Source organism: Typopeltis vanoorti, chromosome 4, assembly GCF_054136105.1.
Source record: "Typopeltis vanoorti isolate ZY-2024b chromosome 4, IOZ_Tvanoo_1.0, whole genome shotgun sequence".
Taxonomy (NCBI): Eukaryota; Metazoa; Arthropoda; class Arachnida; order Uropygi; family Thelyphonidae; genus Typopeltis; species Typopeltis vanoorti.
This window is the reverse complement of record NC_143552.1, coordinates 115,568,902-115,594,117: the sequence shown is the minus strand read 5'-3', so window position 1 is coordinate 115,594,117 and position 25,216 is coordinate 115,568,902. Positions and strand designations below refer to the sequence as shown.

General features: G+C 34.3%; 1 protein-coding gene across 1 annotated transcript in view; it reads right to left on the bottom strand.

Moving 5' to 3' along the window:
* Window positions 1–25,216, bottom strand: part of LOC150107624 (ephrin type-A receptor 4-like) — a 472,256-nt gene that overhangs the window by 51,919 nt on the left and 395,121 nt on the right. Inside the window, exons 4-9 of the mRNA XM_090391433.1 lie at window positions 20,427–20,582; window positions 17,900–18,202; window positions 17,451–17,665; window positions 14,812–14,893; window positions 5,936–6,062; window positions 4,437–4,504 (exon numbers count right to left, since the gene is read on the bottom strand). Of these exons, the coding sequence (XP_090247559.1) occupies window positions 4,437–4,504; window positions 5,936–6,062; window positions 14,812–14,893; window positions 17,451–17,665; window positions 17,900–18,202; window positions 20,427–20,582 (951 nt within the window). The remainder of the gene's footprint in view (window positions 1–4,436; window positions 4,505–5,935; window positions 6,063–14,811; window positions 14,894–17,450; window positions 17,666–17,899; window positions 18,203–20,426; window positions 20,583–25,216) is intronic.

Sequence of the window (25,216 nt, the reverse complement as noted above, 5' to 3'; positions counted from 1 at the left end):
GACTTATGTGCCCATCGTACATGTTGTTTATATTTTAACGGTATATATTAGAACACAGAAAAATAAGTGAATAATTAATTTATTAACTTATTGCTGATATTTTGCTGGTGTTATAACCAGCATCTTCAGAGCACAAAAACACAGTTTGTCACAATACGGGAGACTATAACAACATAGTGTAATCAATGAACTAGTTAAACAAAATTGTAGCAGCAACACAAAGACTAGAGTCCTGATTTTGGCACCCTCTATCTGAAAAAAAAAAAAAAAAAAAAAAAAAAAAAAATTGCAGCTATCACATAAGACTAGAGTCCTAAACAGAGAAAAAAACTGGTGCTAGTATTTTAGGCAAATTTATACAGCCATATTTGTTGAGATTTGGAGTGTGTTTCAGGGCTTCTGTTGCCTCTAAGAACAACCTCTCCGACTTTTAAGAGCTTCTGTGTTCTTCCAGTTGATCCTGTGTGCAGGGGTATCCAGAATATGGTCTGCTAGGCCCGACTTGGCATAGTGATAATGCCGGATATATATTTTGCGTTCGTTGATGCGGATGTTCACAGTTTGCTCCACGGTCTGAATGTGGTGCGTAGTTCATGTTTATTAAGAATTCTTGAAATCTTTTCAGATGTGCCTTTAATGTATGGGATGGTGACTGTTTTGTTGTAGTTCTCTGTGGTGGATAGTGGGAGGGGTTTCTTAGGAGCGTTTAGTATTTTGTTTATCTTATGGGGATTATAGCCATTGGCCAAGAAGGTGTGGCGTAGGTGAGCCAGTTCAGCAGCAAGAGTGTTGTCATCAGAACAGATTGCTCTCGCTTTGTGGGTTAGCGTTTTTAAAATGCCATATTGTTGAGAAGGGTGATGATGTGATTGTTTGTATAAATATCTCCCTGTATGTGTGGGTTTTCTAAAATCCATCAACGACGTGAATCACTATATAATATTCTGAATACGGAACTATGGGAGATCCTAGTCACCGACGCAATGGCTAAAAAAGAATTCAACATAGTCAAAAACCGACACCAAAATAAGTTTGAAAATCTCCAACAACGTAGCACTATAAAACGACCGCAACTACAAAAAAAGACCTCGTCATTGTGAATCTATCTTGGCTCACCTTAAGCAAAGAAGCCACTAGTGCTTTAAGTCGAGGGCACAATTTTGCCGTGACTCCTAAACAAGTTCCAAAAGCTGAAATAATGGCGTCCATCGAACGGGGAATATACGACCTACCTCCAACGATAGCCAACAACATACGTTTAGATGTGGCCAACATCTTAATCAAGTCAAAGACTCCCAAAAATAATATCCCGCATAAGGAAATCAATTGCTGTAAAAGAGCTACAGAATAATAGCCAGATTATCATAACAAAAGCAGACAAAGGGAATGCATCCGTGGTGATGGATACAACAGAATATGAAAACAAAATGCACACACTGTTACAAGCTCAGTCAACATACAAAATTATAGATCGCAATCCCACCAACACACAGAAGAAGAAGGCACGTAAATTATTGAAAAAAGTCACTTCCTGGCCTGAAGACACAGTAAACAAACTCAAGCCCTTCCATGTTAAAACACCTAGGATTTATGGAGCACCAAAAATTCACAAACAAGGTACAACCCTTACGCCCAATTGTGGACAGTATAAATAGTCCCACATACAAACTGGCTAGACATTTACCTAAGCTACTAGTCACCCTCACAAACAATTCTCCATCCTTTGTCAAAAATTCAGCCCACCTAAAAAGCATCTTACAACACCATACCCTAAAAAGCTCAGACTTAATAGGTAAGCTTTGATATCACCTCACTATTCACAAATGTACGACTAATAGAAACCCTCAATCTAGTGAAGTCACACTTCCCCCCCTGATATATTTGAACTATTCAAATTCACAATACATGCAGGATATTTCACATGGAAAGGGAAAATATACAAACAAATAGATGGGACGGCCATGCCCCCCCCCCTCCCCCCAGCCAACTTTTACATAGAACACCTGGAAAAACTAGCAATCAATACAGCCACTCTCAAACCAACACTTTGGCTATGCTATTTGGCCACATGGCCCAGAGACATTGAAAACATTCTTAGCGCATTTAAATAGCCAACATCCAAAAATCCACTTTACAATGGAACTGGAAGCTAATAACTGTCTGCCCTTCCTGGATACACTTATCACACGTCTTCCAGATGGTTCCCTATCATTTTCAGTTTTTAGAAAACCCACACATACAGGGAGATATTTACACAAACAATCACACCATCACCCTTCTCAACAATATGGCATTTTAAAAATGCTAACCCACAGAGTGAGAGCAATCTGTTCTGATGACAACACTCTTGCTGCTGAACTGGCTCACTTACGCCACACCTTCTTGGCCAATGGCTATAATCCCCATAAGATAAACAAAATACTAAACACTCCTAAGAAACCCCTCCCACTATCCGTGGAGCAAACTGTGAACATCCGCATCAACGAACACAAAATATATATCCGGCATTATCACTATGCCAAGTCGGGCCTAGCAGACCATATTCTGGATACCCCTGCACACAGGATCAACTGGAAGAACACAAAAGTACTGCACAGAAGCTCTTACAAGTCGGAGAGATTGTTCTTAGAGGCAACAGAAGCCCTGAAGCAAATTAGTGGAGCAAATTAGCAACCCTTATCCACTCGCCCAAGGACAGCATTCCCCCTTTATCACATCCAGGAGTCTACGAAGTACCCTACTCATGTAACCAAGCCTACTACGGTGGAAGAACTGTGAACATCTGCATCAACGAACACAAAATATATATCCGGCATTATCACTATGCCAAGTCGGGCCTAGCAGACCATATTCTGGATACCCCTGCACACAATATCAACTGGAAGAACACAAAAGTACTGCACAGAAGCTCTTACAAGTTGGAGAGATTGTTCTTAGAGGCAACAGAAGCCCTGAAACACACTCCAAATCTCAACAAATATGGCTGTATAAATTTGCCTAAAATCTGGGGGACAGTCTTCTTAAGAAAAAACTAGTACCAGTTTTTTTCTCTGTTTAGGACTCTAGTCTTATGTGATAGCTGCAATTTTTTTTTTTTTTTTTCAGATAGAGGGCACCAAAATCAGGACTCTAGTCCTTGTGTTTCTGCTACAATTTTGTTTAACTAGTCCATTGATTACACCATGTTGTTATAGTCTCACGTACTGTGACAAACTGTTTTTGTGCTCTGAAGATGCTGGTTATAACACCAGCAAAATATCAGCAATAAGTTAATAAATTAATTATTCACTTATTTTTCTGTGTTCTAATATATATATCGTTAAAAAACAATACAAAACAAAACAATACAATACAAAACAATACAAAACAACAATAAAAAACAATCGTTAAAAAAACAGTTTAAATCACAAAGAATATTCCTAGAAGCAGCTTGTGTGCTACAGAACCTATTGAACTGTAATAAAAATTATGGTTTAATTCTACATAAATTTTGGGGCATGCCCTATCTGCCTGCCAACAATAATGAATTCCTTCTATAATATTGAGTGCAAATCAGTATTATAGAAGAGAAAAGAATTGACTGAATTCCAACACAAATCATTCCTTTTTCTTCTCCTTATACTTTTAATGCTGGTAAGAAAGGAATCATTATGTCCCATCCTGTTAACTATTACATTATGAGATGATCTGTCATACCTTAATGTGAATGTATTCAAAAGTAGTTGTGTTTGATTATCCTATTAATTTTCGAGAGCTATGTTATAAAAGAAAACTTATTTTTTTATAGAAAAATTTCTCCATTTATTGATGTAGGGTAACCAAATTTTAGATATCAATAACAATTTGAACGTGCTGATGTACATGGGCAAATATAGCCTAGTAGTTAAATAAAATCTAAGTGTTTATCTAATCCAGCAGTAATACTTTTAGAGATTTGGTTTATAATAATTTAATTTTCATCTGTTTTTCACTTCAAGTTCTTTATTTATACTATATTTACTATGTGCAGCTGTGAGAATGGCTTCAAATCATTTTAAACAGGAATTTTATTATGATTTTTTCTTTTTTTCAAATCTTGACGATTCATGATAATTTCAAAAAATATCTGATGGCTATTTATAAACATAAGAGATGTTAGGGAAGCAAGATATATTAGAACAGTAATCCACATTAAAATAAGATTAAAAATATCCTAGGAAAACTGATTTATAATCTTAGTTTAATGTATAGTTTACAATATTTATGTCTGTCCATAATGCAAAATATCAAAACCAAAAATATTAGTTTACTAAAAAATTAATGAAAGACATTTAACCTTTATAAAGTTAAGTAAAACAGCACTGTTGCCAATCCTGCTGAATACTATTAGATGATGTTAACTGCCAAAACTTTCAAAAAACAAACAAAAGAATCAAAACAAGCCTTACATTTCTTACCTTCCCCGTTACGATATTCAAGTGTATCACAGTCACTTGGTTGCTTCTTATTGCATTCATCAGAGCTTCTAGATAGGAATGGTGGATATACAAAAGAAAAGATATTCCCTAGTTATTTTCAGTTAAGATAATATATGTCTTGTATTTATAACAATATTACTCTTTCAAATATTACTGTAACTACAAATTTATTTTCAATATATGGAACTACTGCCTCATAAATGCATTTTTTATAACTTCATTATCCATTAATTATTAACCCAGTCATTTTTTTTTCTTTAATTATCAATAAGAGCAACTGCTGTAACAGCCTACAGAAAGGGGAGAAGTTAGAGCTCAGAGAAAATCAGAATTGCCAAGACACCTTATAATTATTCAAAAAATGAGACTTTTCTGCCATGGTGGTGCTGAAATGCAAAAACTTTATATATGCAGGATATGCAAAATCATCACAATTCAGTATGTCCTAAGGTTGTTACAGTTAGTGCTGATTCGAAATAACCCCAAGACAGCTACAGCCAGAGGTGAGTTAGTATATTTTTGTCACCTCCATATAAATCTGGATAATGCACCATTAGCTGAAGATAATGATGGAAGTTTTTTCACTTGGCCATGCTACCAATTATATATTTTATTTAATCCTTTATTCAAGTGTAAGCAAACAAAGTTTGCGCCTGAAGTATTTTCAGGACTGGGGCAACTCGTGACAAAGGTGGTATAACTTCTCATCACTTGCCTTAGTATCCCATAATGCAAAGCACATTTTCTTGTGGACATGTATAATGCTATGCATTATGGGAAGAGTCACTACCCAGACTGGTTTCGACCTTTATATCTCATCAAATGGAGCCATTGACTTCTCCATTACTTCCACCTTAGTATCACCACCTCTGGGTCTTGCTCCCACTGATGCCTAAAATCTGGTACAAAGTCTTCAGGATAGATGCTAAATAAATTGAATAATTACTGTAACAAATTTCTTATGAAAATCAGCAATTAAAATAAAAAAAAACACTAGAACTTGTAGAACAAGTAAAACATTTCAGATGGCAAATGAAATTGGAAATGTTGGTATCTTTAATTTATTGAAATTGGAAATGGATAAGGAAATAAGCAAAAGATTAGCAAAGCTAATATGGTGGAGAAGCCAGCTGGATAAATTTATATCGAATAAGAGATAAATTGGTCTTGATCAATTAAGAATTGATCAATAGACATTAGGAATTACATAATGTTTTATGATGCACACTTGTCAGCAATTATTACACTTATAAAAATACAATAACTAATTCCCCCTGCATGGGCTAAATAATAATAAGTGACAATAAGCATTTGTTTAATATCTTTATGAAGAAAACAAATAAATAAATATTCAATAATGTCAAATAACACCTTAAATTTAAAAAAAAAATGTAGGGTGTTATGTAATCACCAAGATGATATAAATCTACATCATTATAGCTCTAATTATCATCATAATGTAGAGAACATATTCCTACCTTCTAATGTATAATACAATCATCACGATGATTACAATAACTAGGACAACAACAGCAACTGTTGCTCCAGCAATGATAGGAACCTGTACCTGAGGAACTTGTACTTGATCATCATCTCCAACATAAGCTATAATAAAATTAATTTGTTTGTGATATAATGACATTATTCATATACAAAAGTAATCACACACACACATAAGTACTATATACTGCTGTGTATATATATATATATATATACACACAGTATATATATATATATACACACAGTATATATATATATATATATATATATATATATATATATATATATATATATATATATATATATATATATATATATATATATATATATATATATATATATATATATATTGTTGAAATTAGGATTTACTCGGGATGTATACATTTATAAAAATAAATTTAACTGACTAGAACCCGAGAAAGTATAACAAAAACCTTTAATACATCACAACTAGTTTCATCGGTGATCCGACTTCTTCAGGTGAGAAATAAAAACATAAGACATAAAATAACACGGTAAAAAATGAACTTTACAGCTTAATAAAAAGCAGAATAATAACAGTCATATTTGAATAGGTGACCGCATGCTACCGTTGGCATGAGTAGAATGTGTGCGACAGCTAATTTTTGAGCGCCAGTACTGGATTACTGCGCTATGGGAATCGGGTAAATTGTAGCTAAGATTATTGTTTAAATGTGAAGGGTCCAGAACTATTTCTTTTGATTCGATGATTCTTCTTTCGAATTCATCCTTGCAAATATATAAAATAGTAGTGCGTTCCCAATCAACTTGATGTGGCTGTTCTTCAAGGTTAGAGTTTGCCGAGAAAAGGACATGACTGGAAAGGGCGCTCGCTCGTGCTCTACTGTAGGAGATGTCACGTCTATGTTCCTCAAGACGAAGTGAAACAGATTTGTCTGTCTGGCCAAAATAAGGTCGACCACAGTTGCACAAAACTTTATAAACACCAGGAAAATGCAGATGGTTGTGTTTTGGTTTTGGTCGACTCAGAAAAGAACGAAGTTTTGGCAGCGTAGTATAGTCGGTCTTTATGTTGAATTTTTTCAGAATCTTAGCTAGTTTCGGGGTAAGAGTGCTGATAAAAGGCAACTGTATATGAGTGATTGGGTTGGAGTCATCTTCTTGTCGAGGATGTTGGCGTGGTCTCAAGCGTTTAGTGATGTTACGAGACGAATATCCATTATTTAAGAAGGTGTTTTTCAGGAAGTTAAGCTCTGTTTGAAGGTCTTCTTCTGTGGAAATGAGACATCTTGCTCGATGGGCGAGGGTGGAGATGATGCCCAGTTTCTGAGGTGGGAAGTGATGAGAAGAACCATGTAAATATCTATCAGTGTGGGTGGTTTTTCGAAAAATTGAAAATTTAAGACAGTCAGGAAATCTACTGATCTTTAGATCCAAGAAGGGGAGAACGCCGTTAACCTCTAGTTCAGATGTGAATTTAATGTTTTGATGTTGGTTATTTAAATGGTTTAGGAAGTTTTGCAGTTCCTCTAAACTATGTCCCCAAATAAGGAAGACGTCATCGATGTAACGTAACCACAGTTTAGGTTTCAAAGTAGCTGAGGAAATAGCTTTCTCTTCAAAATCTTCTAGAAAAAAAATTAGCTAAGACTGGAGATAGAGGGCTGCCCATAGCTAAACCGCTAGTTTGTTTGTATATTTTCTCTTCGTAGCAGAAATAGCCGGAATTGATGCAGTGAGTTAGAAGAGCGAACACTTTTTTAGAAACCTTGTCCTTAAGAAGACTCAGAACTTCATCTGTAGGAACATTCGTAAACAAAGATACGATGTCAAAACTCACCATTCTGTCCGAGTCTAAAAGATTCAAATTTTTTTATTTTTGAGATGAAATCTTCAGAGTTTTTGATGAAGGAAGAAGAATTGCCAACTAAATGTTTTAAAGAAGCTGCAAGATATTTAGACAGATTGTATGTAGGTGAGTCAATCCCTTCCACAATAGGTCTTAAAGGGGTGTCAACCTTATGGATCTTAGGCAAGCCGTACAACCGAGGAATGAGGGGATGGAGAGAGCGGAGAATCTTCTGAAATCAACTTCTGAACTTCCTAGACATACAAGACTATCTCTCCGCTCTCTCCATCCCCTCATTCCTCGGTTGTACGGCTTGCCTAAGATCCATAAGGTTGACACCCCTTTAAGACCTATTGTGGAAGGGATTGACTCACCTACATACAATCTGTCTAAATATCTTGCAGCTTCTTTAAAACATTTAGTTGGCAATTCTTCTTCCTTCATCAAAAACTCTGAAGATTTCATCTCAAAAATAAAAAATTTGAATCTTTTAGACTCGGACAGAATGGTGAGTTTTGACATCGTATCTTTGTTTACGAATGTTCCTACAGATGAAGTTCTGAGTCTTCTTAAGGACAAGGTTTCTAAAAAAGTGTTCGCTCTTCTAACTCACTGCATCAATTCCGGCTATTTCTGCTACGAAGAGAAAATATACAAACAAACTAGCGGTTTAGCTATGGGCAGCCCTCTATCTCCAGTCTTAGCTAATTTTTTTCTAGAAGATTTTGAAGAGAAAGCTATTTCCTCAGCTACTTTGAAACCTAAACTGTGGTTACGTTACATCGATGACGTCTTCCTTATTTGGGGACATAGTTTAGAGGAACTGCAAAACTTCCTAAACCATTTAAATAACCAACATCAAAACATTAAATTCACATCTGAACTAGAGGTTAACGGCGTTCTCCCCTTCTTGGATCTAAAGATCAGTAGATTTCCTGACTGTCTTAAATTTTCAATTTTTCGAAAAACCACCCACACTGATAGATATTTACATGGTTCTTCTCATCACTTCCCACCTCAGAAACTGGGCATCATCTCCACCCTCGCCCATCGAGCAAGATGTCTCATTTCCACAGAAGAAGACCTTCAAACAGAGCTTAACTTCCTGAAAAACACCTTCTTAAATAATGGATATTCGTCTCGTAACATCACTAAACGCTTGAGACCACGCCAACATCCTCGACAAGAAGATGACTCCAACCCAATCACTCATATACAGTTGCCTTTTATCAGCACTCTTACCCCGAAACTAGCTAAGATTCTGAAAAAATTCAACATAAAGACCGACTATACTACGCTGCCAAAACTTCGTTCTTTTCTGAGTCGACCAAAACCAAAACACAACCATCTGCATTTTCCTGGTGTTTATAAAGTTTTGTGCAACTGTGGTCGACCTTATTTTGGCCAGACAGACAAATCTGTTTCACTTCATCTTGAGGAACATAGACGTGACATCTCCTACAGTAGAGCACGAGCGAGCGCCCTTTCCAGTCATGTCCTTTTCTCGGCAAACTCTAACCTTGAAGAACAGCCACATCAAGTTGATTGGGAACGCACTACTAATTTATATATTTGCAAGGATGAATTCGAAAGAAGAATCATCGAATCAAAAGAAATAGTTCTGGACCCTTCACATTTAAACAATAATCTTAGCTACAATTTACCCGATTCCCATAGCGCAGTAATCCAGTACTGGCGCTCAAAAATTAGCTGTCGCACACATTCTACTCATGCCAACGGTAGCACGCGGTCACCTATTCAAATATGACTGTTATTATTCTGCTTTTTATTAAGCTGTAAAGTTCATTTTTTACCGTGTTATTTTATGTCTTATGTTTTTATTTCTCACCTGAAGAAGTCGGATCACCGATGAAACTAGTTGTGATGTATTAAAGGTTTTTGTTATACTTTCTCGGGTTCTAGTCAGTTAAATTTATTTTTATAAATATATATATATATATATATATATATATATAAGGAAATAAGCAAAAGATTAGCAAAGCTAATATGGTGGAGAAGCCAGCTGGATAAATTTATATCAAATAAGAGATAAATTGGTCTTGATCAATTAGGAATTGATCAATAGACATTAGGAATTACATAATGTTTTATGATGCACACTTGTCAGCAATTATCAGCAATTAAAATTCTTAGCATTAGTAAATATTGGCATTACTCAGACCTTGTTGACAGAACAAGGTAAAAAACAAAATAAAATAAAATAGAAAATGCAATGGTACAGTGTAAAAAAACAGACAGTACAAGAAAGGAGGAGAGACTGCTAATGATTGCAGATAAACTGAATCCAACAAGAGATTGGGAGTGGCAGTGATAATGCAAGTAACAGAGGTAATGAGTTTGATTCTGTCTGGTTTTATAGGACAAAATACATACTTGGGTGTTCCAATAGTGCAAGGTACTGAAGAGGACTGTGAACTAAACATATCGATACAAAATTAATAACGGAAAAAACTCACGTACAAAGATTATTTAATAGTATAATTTTCGGCTGTGTGTCACAGGCATCTTCAGTACATTAAGCTTAAATTAAACAATAACTGACAATTCCAAAAAGCACCACCTAAGTAGCTGGTGTAAGATAACTAAAAAGGTCAATAACTTTCCTTAAAAAAATAAAAATAAAAAATTAAATTAAATTAAATTAAATTTAAAAAAAAAATCGATACAATCAAAAGTTAGGAAAGATGAGCTGATTTGTAAAGTACTATCTCCCATAAAGGGGATAGACGTAAGCCGTCGGATCTGTTTAAGTTAGGAGAATGAAGTAGAGTTTCACATGTTTCTTTATAAAGGCATTCCATGTGAAACTGACTTTTGTGAAGAAGTCTTTCTCCAATAAACTCTGTGTCTGGTGAAGATGGCATATTCTGCAAGTTCATTGGAGAAAGACAAAAGTTCTTTACAAAAGTCAGTTTCTCATGGAACGCCTTTATAAAGAAACATGTGAAACTCTACTTCATTCTCCTAACTTAAACAGATCCGACGGCTTACGTCTATCCCCTTTATGGGAGACAGTACTTTACAAATCAACTCATCTTTCCTAACTTTTGATTGTATCGATTTTTTGTTTTTTAATTTAATTTAATTTAATTTTTTATTTTTTTTTTTAAGGAAAGTTATTGACCTTTTTAGTTATCTTACACCAGCTACTTAGGTGGCGCTTTTTGGAATTGTCAGTTATTGTTTAATTTGATCTTAATGTACTAAAGATGCCTGTGACACACAGCTGAAAATTATACTATTAAATAATCTTTGTACGTGTTTTTTCCGTTATTAATTTTGTATCGATATGTCTACTCACGGTATACCTCTTTTAAAACTTATTGTGAACTAAACAGTAGATTAACCTTATGGATAAAAGATGAGCCATCATTGTGCATGATTTCAACTATGGTGATATAGACTGAAGGAAGAAAACGTAAGCAAGAGAAGGGAAAGCTAATTTATAGTGTTACTCAGGGACAACTTCTTTAAGTAGCCCTTATGGAAAGGGCTCACAATGCAAAAATATTACATCTGGTAATATCATCTCAAAAACTGTTTCTCAGAAGCAGGCAAATCATATGGGATTTTTGTTTAAAAAATGTATTTGAAGTATAAGGCAGGTGAATAATAATTTAGAGAGAAGCTTGCAGCTGTGCTGTAATTACTTTACTCATAATTAAGAAAATAACACTTGACGATTTGACCTCTGTATTGAGGTCATCATCAGGAAAACATACACATGCACAGGTCACAAGCTACATGGCACTACACAAAAGTAAGATAAAACTAAATGCTTTGTTAATCATTTACCCTGGCTTGACCTCTTGTGAAAAAAAAAAAAATTAATAAAAATAAAATAAAAATATTACTAAATAAAATATATACAAAAATATAAATTAATTCACAAAACAAAATAAAATACTGACAGGTATAAAAAGTTTATTTTATTTTGTGAATTAATTTATATTTTTGTATATATTTTATTTAGTAATTTTTTTAATATTTATAATAGTCCTCTCATATTAAGGTTTTTCTTGTGTTTGGGGTTGTTCTGGATGCTATATATATTGAAGATGGGCCCTCCAGATTCTTGGAATTGTTAATCTATTATTCTTGTTTAGATTCAGAAGAATTAAGGAGATGAATGGATGGCATTAATGACAATGACATTAAAAATGATGATATTAGAAGGAACTTGACATCATTAGCATCAAGAATGCATAAGCAGAGGTAATTTGAGGTGGTATGATCACTAAAACAGAATCAGAGAGGAAAATGATAACAGATGTAGTGCAAGAACAAACAGTGAAAGAACCCAGAGAAAGATCAAGATCTAGATGAACTGATACAATTTAAGTGCTTTAAAAGAGTGGAATGTAAAATCTGATAACATTTGTGATCTGAAAAATAACAGACTAATTTGACAGAAACTGACAGGAAAGTAGTAATATGTAAACTTCATAAAATTTTATTCTTAACAGGTTCGCTACCAACTATGAATATACTCATAGTTGGTATATGAGCCTCACAAGCCAACTACGAATACGAATATACTCGTATGTCGATTACCGACCTCCTATACCAAGCACGAGTTAACCCTTAGTATAAATACCTTAATTTGGACCCTTCGCTTGTGAATAAAGCGGAGAGCACATCTGGGGGCTTGGTAGAAGGGAAATAATTTCAGCTAAAATATAGTATATTATATATGTGCCTCAGAAGCTAACTACGAATATACTCATATGTCGATTACCAACCTCCTATGCCAAGCATGAGTTAACCCGTGATTTGTAAATCAAATTAAAACTAATAAAATCAATAAAAATAATAAAATGAAATCAATAAAAGAAAAACCATTTTATTCAAATTATGAATGATACACTTTAAAACAATTTTCCACGCACAATGGTGGTTTTTCCTGGCAAACAGGACAATAATAACATGTTTCGCATCGTTGTTTGTTTCGTGTACATACTCAGCATAGCTTTGTCAGGCGATTCTTTTTTTCTGCAGGTGGTAAAATTTCCAAATAATGAAGATCCCGAATCCTGCTGATATTCTGTGATGCTCTAAGCTCATCCATTCCAACAAAAAACTGAGATAAATTGATCTCTAAATTTTAACGTAGTCATTGCGTTTCCAGTAATAATATTATAAAATTTATGCGCATTTTGAATGTTTATATCAAAAATGCATATTGCCAATTTCTTTGGCCATCTAATTGTCTTTTGTAAGGCGGAATAGTAAGAAAGCATTTGATCAGAAAGATCAATGCCTGACATACCCAAATTATAGTCCCTAACGATATTTGGTTTTAAGTGAATTTTATTTTACCATTCCGATTTTTCACTTCAACCATTTCAAATGGAAAGAAATTCCCTCTTATCCTTCCATTTGCAATGATGAATTCATTAAATTCATCATCGCTCATATTAACGTAAGCTTCTAATTCTTTATCAGTAAGTTTTCTTTTACTGGTCATGGCGAAACTGAAGGTTTTCAGAGACTAGATGCAATAATCACAGTCGTCAGTGCATGTAATATATAGGTGGGGGTGATACGAGATTACTCGTAGTTGGCGTATGAAACAAAAATCTGTTTGATAAGCCGGTTACAAGATTACTCGTAGTGACCTTGAAGATGCGGGTGATACGAGATTACTTGTAGCCGGTTACGAGATTATTAGTAGTGACCTTGAAGACGCAGATGATACGAGATTACTTGTAGCCAGCTATGAGATTACTCATAGTGACCTTGAAGACGCGGGTGATACGAGATTACTCGTAGTTGGCATATGAAACAAAATTCTGTCTGATAAGCCGGCTACGAGATTACTCATAGTGACCTTGAAGACGCGAAAGCGCTTGGCGTGCGGGAACAAACTATGCCCAAGGAGCGTGGCAGCGAACGTGTTAAGTTTCTTGTACACCACTACCCTCATCCTTGAGGGCACATGTCAGGAAATAATGATGCTCTCCTCTATATAAATGCATTACCAACATACAAAAGTACCACTTCTTTTGCTTTTTTTTTTTTTTTAGCTAAAAAGTAATCTTAAGTATCTGGCAACCAATTAACAAATAGATACATATTTTATTGTTCTGCTTCCAAGCCAGTCTATGAAATGGACAATTCACTGAGCTAACTAGTTATCTGGATATCACAGATGATGTTGCAGAAGTGATCAGCAAAAAAATTCATTCATATTCGTTGACTTCAATATCTATTAAAATATTTTAAAAAATATTAAAATATCCAGCATATGTATCTTTAGTAAACTTTTATTATTATTATTATTATTATGTGATACCCCCAAGGAGCACAAGGACTCATCATGGAAGGGCACACTACAACTAACCATGTCTCTTACATAATCCTTCAACTACATGACACCACTACCATCAACACACAACACCATCTACTGCCCACCACTAGCATACATTGTCTGTAAACTGTGTGTGTGTGTGTGTGTGAGTGAGTGAGAGAGAGAGAGACTGTATATGGGACGAAAAACCCAAGTTCTGGGAGAAAAAAAACCCTGCTACCTCTATATAAGATCGGCTAATTCACCTTCAATTGAAAAAGCCCATATAAAGATTTCTCTCGTCACAACAAGAATCGAATTAAGTTCTTTTCCAGTTGAAGGGTGCAATGTACCGTCATTCTTCCACTTGAACTACTATATTCTTTACTTAGAATGCATAGCTTTCCTTTATAATTTAAATTTTTTAATAAAGCTCCTAAAAAATGATAACAAAATATGATATACAACTTCTGAAATCCATTTTCATATCTGATATCTTTTTCTACTATACTATCATACTATATGGGCTTATATTAAAAATGAAGGAAGTCAACGTGATAATCTTAAATATCATAATCATATCAGAAATATCATAATTATATTCCAGATCTTGTGTAAGCTGAAGAAAGTTATAAAAAAAGGTATAAAAAAATTAAAGACAAATTTACATCAACTGAACTTAAATGTTTAATAATAAACATATCAAACTTTACCTGTTCTTCCTACTAATTGTCCAGTCATCTTATATACTGGACTGCTATAGTCTCCCCATCCTCTAGTGGTTTTTGCTCTCACCTGAAATTTCAAAAATAATTTACTTCTTAGTAAAAATTTTTGGATCAAAATATATGTATTTATTATTATTAATTTCAATTAATATGCTATGTAAGTGTAACAAATTATTTGCATCATTATCCATAAGAAAAAAAAGGAAACAGAGAGCATGACAGTTAATATACTGACCCAAGTCAGTATATTAACAAAAATATTCTCTCTCTCTCTCTTTCAATTGTGAGATAGCTAAGTACAATTTACAAGATTCATTTACAGAATTACTTCAGTTTCTCACCCAGAAATAAAAAATATATATGTCAAAATACATAATAAATAAATAAAAAAATAGTCCCCATCCCCAGTTCAAAAGAACTGAAATTCCACGGAGATTCTGCATGTTTCCAATTTCATTTCTCACAGTGACTCTTATAACGTGCATGTCTAAATTACTCTAAGTTGGACTCAAATGCCAAAAGTTGGAAAGTAGTGCTCTCCATCTTACCATAAAGCTAACCCAGTTAACTTATTTAATTTTTGATTATACAACATATACTGCTGACAAAAAAAAAAATAAAAACACTACCTACTCTGCTATATGCTACCAAGTAGATGCAAGGACTGTTGTCATTACCAGCTTATATCAGCAAACAATTATATAAAGAGCCAACTTTCAGCATTATAATACTTTAAAAAATCAGCTAAACCAGCTAATTTGTTTTATTCCCTTATGGGGAGAAGGTGAGGCCATATTAGCTCTAGCGTTTGGAGACTGAGTGGGAGTTCAGTCTCCATCAGTAGGCAATCAGAGATAATTAGCCCAAGCCAATCACTAACTTTAAGCAGTATCCAGTAGAGAGACAGCAAATAAGTGTCGTCATCTCATTGTCCCGAACCATAACACAATATGTTATTGTCTGAAATAGTCTGGGTTCTGCAGTTGATTGTCTTGGGTTTATGGGATGAAAAACCTCAGTTCCCAAAAACAAACAAAAAAAAAACTTGCCAGTGCCAGAGACCAACTAGCTCAGAAACTGCTCAAAGAAAGACTTAGAAAAGTTCCTCCAGTCAGCAACTAGAATGGAGATTAAGTCTTTCTTCAAGCAGCCTAACAATGCAGATGCAAATGCTACTTCCACTGAGCTACAGCGGCCTATATAATATACTTTACAGTATTTAATAAAATAGAATTGAGACAAAATTCCAATATTAGTAATAAATTATTTAAGTAACATTATGTTAGTCATAATGGCTAACACCTTCAGAGGACAAATACAAAGACAACAGGAACTGTTTGGTTAAAAAACAATTAAAAGAGCTCACAATATGCAATATGATGGATATGATTGGAACAGATAATATCAATGACAATAATATGAAGTGCAGGTAAATGTTAAATCGAAAAAAAAAAAAAAATTCATCTTATCTCATCTTCGCCTATGTGTTAGGTTCAATGGCCTGTCATGGCCAAGTAATTTGACTTGTTAGAAACCTAATTAATGTTCTGATAGGACAGTTAATCCTATCTACACAGTCTATCTCTCAATCATATCATGTGTATTCTCTGGCCAGTTCATTCCATGATTCAACCACTCTCCTTGCAAAGAAACCACTCCTCACCCTCTTCCTCAATACTTCCTTTTGCAACTTCCAGGGATGGCCCCTGTTCCACCAAGCAAAAGAACTTCCCCAGTGTCAACCCTGTAACTGCCTCTCAAGTTTAAATGTCTCAATCATATCCCCTCTCCTTCTTTTATCTATGAAACTTTGCAGTCCACATTCCCTCAACCTAACATTATAACTAACATTGTACAGTCCAGATATAGTCTTTGTTGTCTGCCTCTGCACTCTTTCCAAGGTTAATTTACCCCCTTCAAATCCTAAGGAGCAAATTTGAGAACAATAGTCTAGGTGTGGTCTGATCAGGGTTTTATACAATTCCTATCTCTGCTGATCAGCATCATCCTCAGTATTGCAGCAATCCTCTGCGTTACCTTCACCATATTTGCAATATGGTCCCTGAATTTCAGGTTTTTATCAATCATCCTTCCCAAATCCCTTGCCTCTCCCACTTCCTCCAACAAAGTATGCAGCCTCCCATCGATGTATCCCAAACTTCAAGATTTGACATTTATCTGAATTAAACTGACACCCCCATTCATTTGTCCATCTGCCCAGTTTATTCGAATCCTCTTGCAGGGCTACCACATCTGTACTATTACTAATACCTCTTCCCAGCTTCAGATCACCTGCAAACAACTGAATATCCCCCTGCAATCCTTCATATCATTGATATGAAGGTTAAACAATACTTATATATAATGAAAATAATACCCTTTTCCTATCTCCATAGCTTTGGTTTTAAATAAGTACATGTCACAATTTGTGGTGTGTGTGTGCACCCCAGTCGATACATAAACAGAAAGCATAAATTCTCTTGTTCTTCCCCATTGGCAAGTACAACAAAATTGCCTGTGCCTGGGGTAAATGTTTTAAGCAAGAAAATTACACATAACTGTAAACAGCTTTGTCCTATTATAAGCATCATATATACATTATGAAGCAAACATAACAAAATTACCTGAAATCCATATTCAGTTCTCTGCTTGAGGTTTGAAAATTGTATTTCTTCTTTATTAGTTAGACTACTTGAGGCATTCTTTTCCAATCCTCTTTGAAAGAACCGTATTTCATATGTTTCTATATCTAAAAATGGATCAACTGGTGCATCCCAGGCTAAGATGATTTCTGAGCTCTTAACAGAAACAACTCTGACATTGGACACTACTGAAGGAACTATATATAACAAAAGAGGAAAAAAGCAATTAAAATATATAATTATATGCTGTCTTCTCTCTCTGAAAATTTGGGGGATTAGAAGTATTTCTAACAGCAAAAAACTAAAAATGTTATGTTAAAATGTTTAAAGCATCGATTTTCAAGTTACATTTTTTAAGAACACAAGTAAAAATGTCACCAATGTTTTTTACACAGTCTATAAATATCTCCCCATTTAAAATTTCTTCCTACCTGAAGCCTCAGTAGTGACTGTGATATCAACATACTGCACTTCTGTAAATTCTGAAACACCATTTTCAGCACATAACTGGAAGCGATAAGTTGTGACAGGATTTAATCCAGTAATAGTAACTTTGGTGTCATTGAAGCCTTGCTGAGAAGGAAGGTAAGATACTGAATTACCACATGCATCGCAGACTATTCGATACACAGTATCATTGCGACCACCAAGATAACTTGGCACTTGCCATAGTAAGATAACCGTAGACTGATCTACAAAGCTAACAGTCAGGTTTTGTGGCAATGATGGAGGTTCTAGATGAAAAAAAATAAGAGTTTTAATATGTGTTAATTATTATTTCTAATTAAAAAATAAAACTGTATATATAAAAAATTACCCCCGTCTCTCTCTCTCTCTCTCACACACACACACACACACACACACACACACACACACACACACACACACACACACACACAGTTATTTCAATTTTGATAAGAACTTTATGAGGAGGTATAAAAAAGTTCATAGTATAAGGAGAATGGAACACACTGTGACAATTTTGTACATACAAATATATGCACTAAGACTTCATTTGTACATACAAATATATGCACTAAGACTCAATTTTTACAAAAAATAAATGAAAAAAATGTAACAAATCAAATGTCAAAAATCCATTTCTTCTTTATCATATGGGATTTAGTATTTAGGAAAAATTTAGCAGTAGTATCTGTTGACTTGCAGCCAACAGATACTACTGAAGGCACTTGAAGGGTGCAGGACCAAGTCCTACACCCTTCAAGTGCCATAAGCATCCACTTTCTTGTTAGCTGCTCATGGTTCACAGTGGTTAGGATGCATACAGGAATGCTGATGTCCCAACAACCATATCCTTTTCAAACTTTGTATTATTGTTACCTTTAATTTAACACTATAATTTACACATCCTCATACCTAATTAAATTATATTGGCCAAGAAATTATTTTTTTGTTTAATCCTTTATGAACTGGAAGCAATCAAGGGTTGTATGTGAAGCATCGTGACAACTAGTGATAAAGAGAGGGTCACTGCTCAGACTGGTTTAGTTGATGGTCCAAAATAAAGGTCTCATCAGTCAGACCCAGGATTTCTGCATTAATTCAACCCTGGAATCTTACTGTGACTGGCTCTCACTAATGTTGTCTCCATGGACAGTTGCCCACTGAAATGATCTTAAGAACTACTACATTCAATGGATACTGGCTTATGGCATACTTTCTACTAAACTGGTCTTGATCAGGAGCCTTTGGAAGTTCTATGAGAAGAGCAGTTCTCAGTGAAATGCTTTTCTTGTCACTGAGTAGAACCGCTGCTGAATATCTTGAAGTGGTCAAGAGTTACAATGATCCTTCAGGTCATTCACTTAGAGTGATCTGAAGGACTGCCTAGTTTTTGAAGATGATCCGATTACTTACACAGAAATGTAAAAGGTAACGATCCTCTCTTAATGCAGAGCATTATGTATGTCCAAAAGGAAGTGTGTTTTGCATTATGGGATAGCGCCTCCGTAGAGCAATTGGAAGAATGACGGTACATTGTGCCCTTCGATTGGAAAAGGCCTAAATTTGATTCTTGTCGTGATGGGAGGAATCTTCATATGGGCTTTTTCAGTTGAAGGTGAGTTAGCTGATCTCATATGGAGGTAGCAGGGTTTTTTTCACCCGGAAACTCAGGTTTTTCATTCCGCATACAGACAAATCAGCCCTGAAGAATGCACACAATTTTACAGACAAAAAAAAACTACTCTGGTGATGGTGGAAGTAGGCAGTAGATGGCATTGATGTAGATGATAATAGTAGAGGTTCGGTGTAGTTAGTGGATAGAGTTGTGGAGGGAGGGGGTGTCCTCTCCTCAATGAGTCAGACTCCTTGGAGGTGTCACGAAATAATAATAATAATAATATTAAGGTAATTGATGTGAAGTCATCAGCATTTACATACAAGTCTAGTTGTGAAGATATTTCATGCACAAACTTTCTTTACTTGTACTTGGATAAAGGATTAAACAAGAAAATAATTTCTTGTCAAATATAATATACTCTGTCACCAAGTGAAAATAATAATAAAATATTAAAATAATTATTAAAATATCAAAATATTATTATCATATTATTATTGTAATTTATATTATATATATATATTATAATATAATATTATTATAAATAAAATTATTAAAAATATAAAAAAATAATAAAATGATAAATATAATTCAATATAAATAATAAAAATAATATGCTATACTAGCAAACGTCTTTATACTGAGATACAGTGAATATATTCCACTCTGAATGAAGGCAATCATGATTTAATATTGTCAATCTACTTCAACTGTTGCCAATCTATATATTATGAGGTCATTAAAAACTAATTAAGTTTATATCTAGACATTCAATTAAGTGTATATCTAGACATAAAAATTATGAAATTGATGTGAAACCAATGTGATACACACACATCATAATGTATATATTCATTCAATAGAATTAATTTATTTACCTGTACATGGCATTGATTTTGGATCCTTTGCTGCTCTGTAATAGTTCTCATCACACTGGCATTCAATTGCTCCTTTGTATGGACCAGTGCTATGAGGTGGGCATGGTGAGCAAGCCTCATCACTAATTGTAGATTTATAAGTTCCCAGTGGACAAACTAATAAAAAGAAAAGGAAAACCTTTAGTAATATCTATCTTTTATGTAACTATTATACATCGTTTTAAAAAAAACGTTTTAAACATTGCTGGATGTGTTTACTAAAAAACTCTCACCAACTTATGAACTTTATGAGGATGGTTTAAAAAGTTCATAGTATAAAGAGAATGGAACACACTATGCCACATTTGTACATACAAATATATGCAGTGACTTCATTTGTGTTACAAAAAAATAAATGAAAAAAATGTAACAAATCAAAAGTCAAAAATCTATTTCTTCTTTGTCATATGGGATTTAGTATTCATTATGGAAAAATTTAGCAGTAGTATCTGTTGTCCTGCACCCTTCACTTGCCATAAGCATCCACTTTCTTGTTAGCTGCTCATGGTCCACAGTGGTTAGGATGCATACAGGAGTGTTCATGTCCCAACAACCATGTCCTTTTCAAACTTTGTATTATTGTCACCTTTAATTTAACACTATAATTTACACATTCACATACCTAATTATCTTCTCTCCACCCACCAAGCTCAATAGATTACATTTAACAATCTGTCTTCACACCCAACATTCCAAAGACCACTATTATAGTCACTTTTTTTTTGCAATGATGCAACTTAGGATATAATCTTGGGGAAGGGAGGGGCGAGTTGAGTAGACGATTTGAGAATACACACTATGCATCACTGACTGAGCATCTGCAACGATCGCCAATAGATGATACCTGTGATCTCCTCTGGCCCAGCTCGGACAAATGAAGTAGTGCTCAATCCACCTGAGCACTACTTCGTTCGCCTTGCATTCACAGTGGCCATGATTCCAGAGAGCTATAGGGTATTCCCACCTTATGTGACCGCTAATTCATAATTAGTATAGAAATAGAAGACACGACACAACATAAATAAAAAAATTAATTTTAATTAGAAAAAGATTTTTCGAAATTTTTGTAGTTTTTTTTCCTTTTTCTTTGGAGGGTGCCAGGGTCCCTTTGCCTCCCCCTCTACCTTCAACCCTTTCCAACATCTCTTCATTTCCTCAAAAGCCTGATGACCAAATCTATGTGCATCAGTCCAAACACAGCCTGATCAAGGCCTTGTATAATAGAACTATAATCTCTTTCATCATCTGCAAACAATTGCATATTTTACTTTAAACATTTTTCAATATCATTTACATATGTATAAGTTAAACAGTAATGGTCCTAAAACAAATCCCTGCAACATATCACTAGTGATTTTCCTCTTGTGAGATAATGCTGTCCATATAAAACTTGCCTGATGCCTTGCAGACATCTGTCTAACTCACTAATTTATTATCCATCTGTATTTATAACAGTTTAAATACAAACTTGTCATATGGCAACTTATTAAAGACCTTTGCAAAATCTATGCTAAAATTATATATAGTAGCTATGCTACTATATATAATTTTATCATATCTGTTCATGTTTAATGGAGAATAATAATAATAATTATTATTATCTGTTACATGTCTGTCACTCTGTTTTAATATGTAATTTACTTTTGCTAAAAAACAGCACCCTTAACAAATCCATGCTGACTCTTACAGTGAAACGATCATCATCTACTTTAACTATCATTCCAGATGCAAACTGGCCTATAATGTAATGTTTCAATCTTGCGAAGATGGAACAATTTTATCCTTCCACTCTTTAGTGAGATTAAAACATTACATTGCAGACCTTTTTGCAAAACTCCTGTTAAAGAAACATGTCAAAGGGTATCATTAACTCCCTGGAACACTTCCTTAAAATCATTTAATCTATCAACTAGTCCTACGTATTAACACTGAATTTACTTAATTTTCACATATTTTCTATTCATATGATGTAACAACTGTAAAACGTTTAATCATCCAAACGGCCACACAGATAAAATATATCAAAATTATACTCTACTTATCCATATTATTTCTATAATATCCAAAAGTTATACAATAATATCTCGCATTACGAGGATCTGCTCATATTACGCTCTTCAATACCAATGCCCATTTACTGTATACGACGCTGTATTCGCTCATTCTATACTTTTAGCCACATAACACTCCTGTGAGCAACCGATGCGCATTTTTCGTAGACTAAAAGTTTGTTTACAACATCGTTGCTGGCTACATCTCTTTGTGTTTTGGTGTTTCGCTGTAAATTATAAACCGTTTTTCACTATTATTTTGTTGTTGTTATTATAATTGTGCTTGTTTTTTTTTCATGCTGGATACAAGTTCTTCCGTAATGTTTGTTGTTGGAAGTTGGTTTGTTTATTTGTGGTTTTGATACTGGTTGCATCCGTAAAGAAGCGCACATCTGCGCTACGGAAAGCTTCAGCATGAAGATCAAGTTCTGCTCTGGATTTTACCCAGTGGATGTGTTGCAAGAATTACTTCATATATGCACTGCAAAATGTGAAAGATGTGAAGGTAAAAAAATAAAAAGAAAAAGAAAGAAAGAAAGTATGTGAAAATCGTATTGATAGGTTAGAGCGTTTCAAAATGACAGCTAGTGTCTACAAAAATCTCATGGAAGTGTCATGATAATAAAGGGACCGTGGTAGAAGACCTTAAACATGAGTCGATGAAAATGAAAAGTGAAATGAAGCATTTGAAAGGTGAAATTAAACACCAAAAGAAGAAATTGGTTGATGCGAATGAGGAGGACGTTAGTATTATGAAGAAAGAATCAAAGAATGATCGCATATCATTGTATAGGGACATTAGAGATGTGATTACTAATTAAAGTACACCAAACATGCTTTCCTGGTGGAACATTGAAACAAATAACTGATTCTTTGTAGAGAAGGAAAGAGCGAGCATCAGAATTAGTGGTTGTAGACACGAATGACTTAGTGAAAAACGGAATGTTGATAGAGACGTGAGGAAGTTGTTGCTGGAGTGGTTAATAGTGTTGGAAAATTCGTTAACGTGTTGCCCAGATATGACAATAGTGAGTTGAGAAAGGCAGCAGAGATAATGAATAGCAAGATGGCGGAGTTGTGTGAGAAAAAGGGGTTCCAGTTTGTGAATCTGTAGAGTAAATTTGAAGGAAAGTTGGAGTGGCTTAAAGTTGATGGATTGCATTTGAATGGGTTTCGTGTTGGGCATTTAGAAAGGTTATTGTTTGCTGAGAAGGCACAGAATTAAGAAGTTGATGTAGCTAACGATCAAAAGGCACTCGTGAAGCAGGTTAATACAGCCAAACGGGTTGTGCGACAGGAGGAAGATGGATATGAGGTTGAAGATGTGGTTGCAGCAGATGATGAGACAGCTATGAATGGCAATCAGAGTCAGTATACCAGGGAAACCGGAGTGGTCAGGCTGAAGAGACAGAGGCCTGGTAGAGCAGCTAGAGTAATGACCTCAGGATTAAGTAGAGTTTGTCTTTAGGAGTTTTCCTAAGGAAAATCATCCTTGAGCAAAACCAGGAGAGTATAAAATATCCTGCCCCTGCATCTCAGCCTATTTTCACCAGACAGGAAAAACAATTAATTACATTATAACTAATAGTGTATTAACATTGAAATGAATAGAGTAATTCCATTAGAACTAATAATGTATTTGATTACATTATAACTTATAGAGAAATTATGTCAGGAAAAATTATTGATGTAAGAGTTCTAACATCAGCAGATATAGAAAGCAACCCTAAGTTAGCTCTTGGGAAAATGAAGCTATCAACGACTTCAAAGAATAAAGCAAATTGAAATATACAAAGAATAACAAAATCCAGGATAGAATTACTCCAGGATGAAAGCATAAGATTATTAGATAAAGTGAAAACATTACAAGACAAAAACAAACAAACAATAAAAGAAAAATGGTCAGCATTTAATAAATTGTACATGAAGCAGCAAAAGAAGCATTAGAAGAAAAAACAATTAACAAAAATAAGTTTAGTGAAAGAAAAGAAAATTGCATTTCACAGATATCTACAAAACAAATCAAGTACCTCAATTTATGAAGCATATAAAACTATACGAAATAAAGTAAATACACTGTAGTGAGATAAAAATTAAACAGGAATGAAATACCTACTCCAAAGAATGAGAACATGATTTGTATGACATTCAAAGAAAAGTCTGGAGAATAATATAAACTCAAAAGAAAGAACTAAATGAAGTATAAAGCTAACAAATATTGAACTGGATAAATGGAAAGGCTATTTTTAAAATCTATACACAGAAAAAACAAAGATAATATAATCAACAATAATGATATTTACGAAGAAGATAATGTAACTTTCGAAATAACAGAAAAAGATATTGAACAAACTGATGAAGAACTTAGAAACAGAAAATCAGCTAGAATAGATAAGATACAGCATGAACTATTGAAATATGGAGGGAAACAATAAGCAAAATAACTATATCATATTTTAAATACAGTGTTTATAGAAAGAAAAATACCGAATGACTGGCGAGCTGAACAATACCAATCTTTAAGAAGGAGACAGGACAAATCCAAAGAACCACAGAGGAATAAATCTGCACCACATTAAAATTATGCACAAAGAATAAGTGGAAATATAATAAATAATTTAAGTGAATTATCAGATGAGCAACAAGGATTTAGGAAAAAAAGATCAACAATATATGCAATATGTATATTAAAGCAAATAA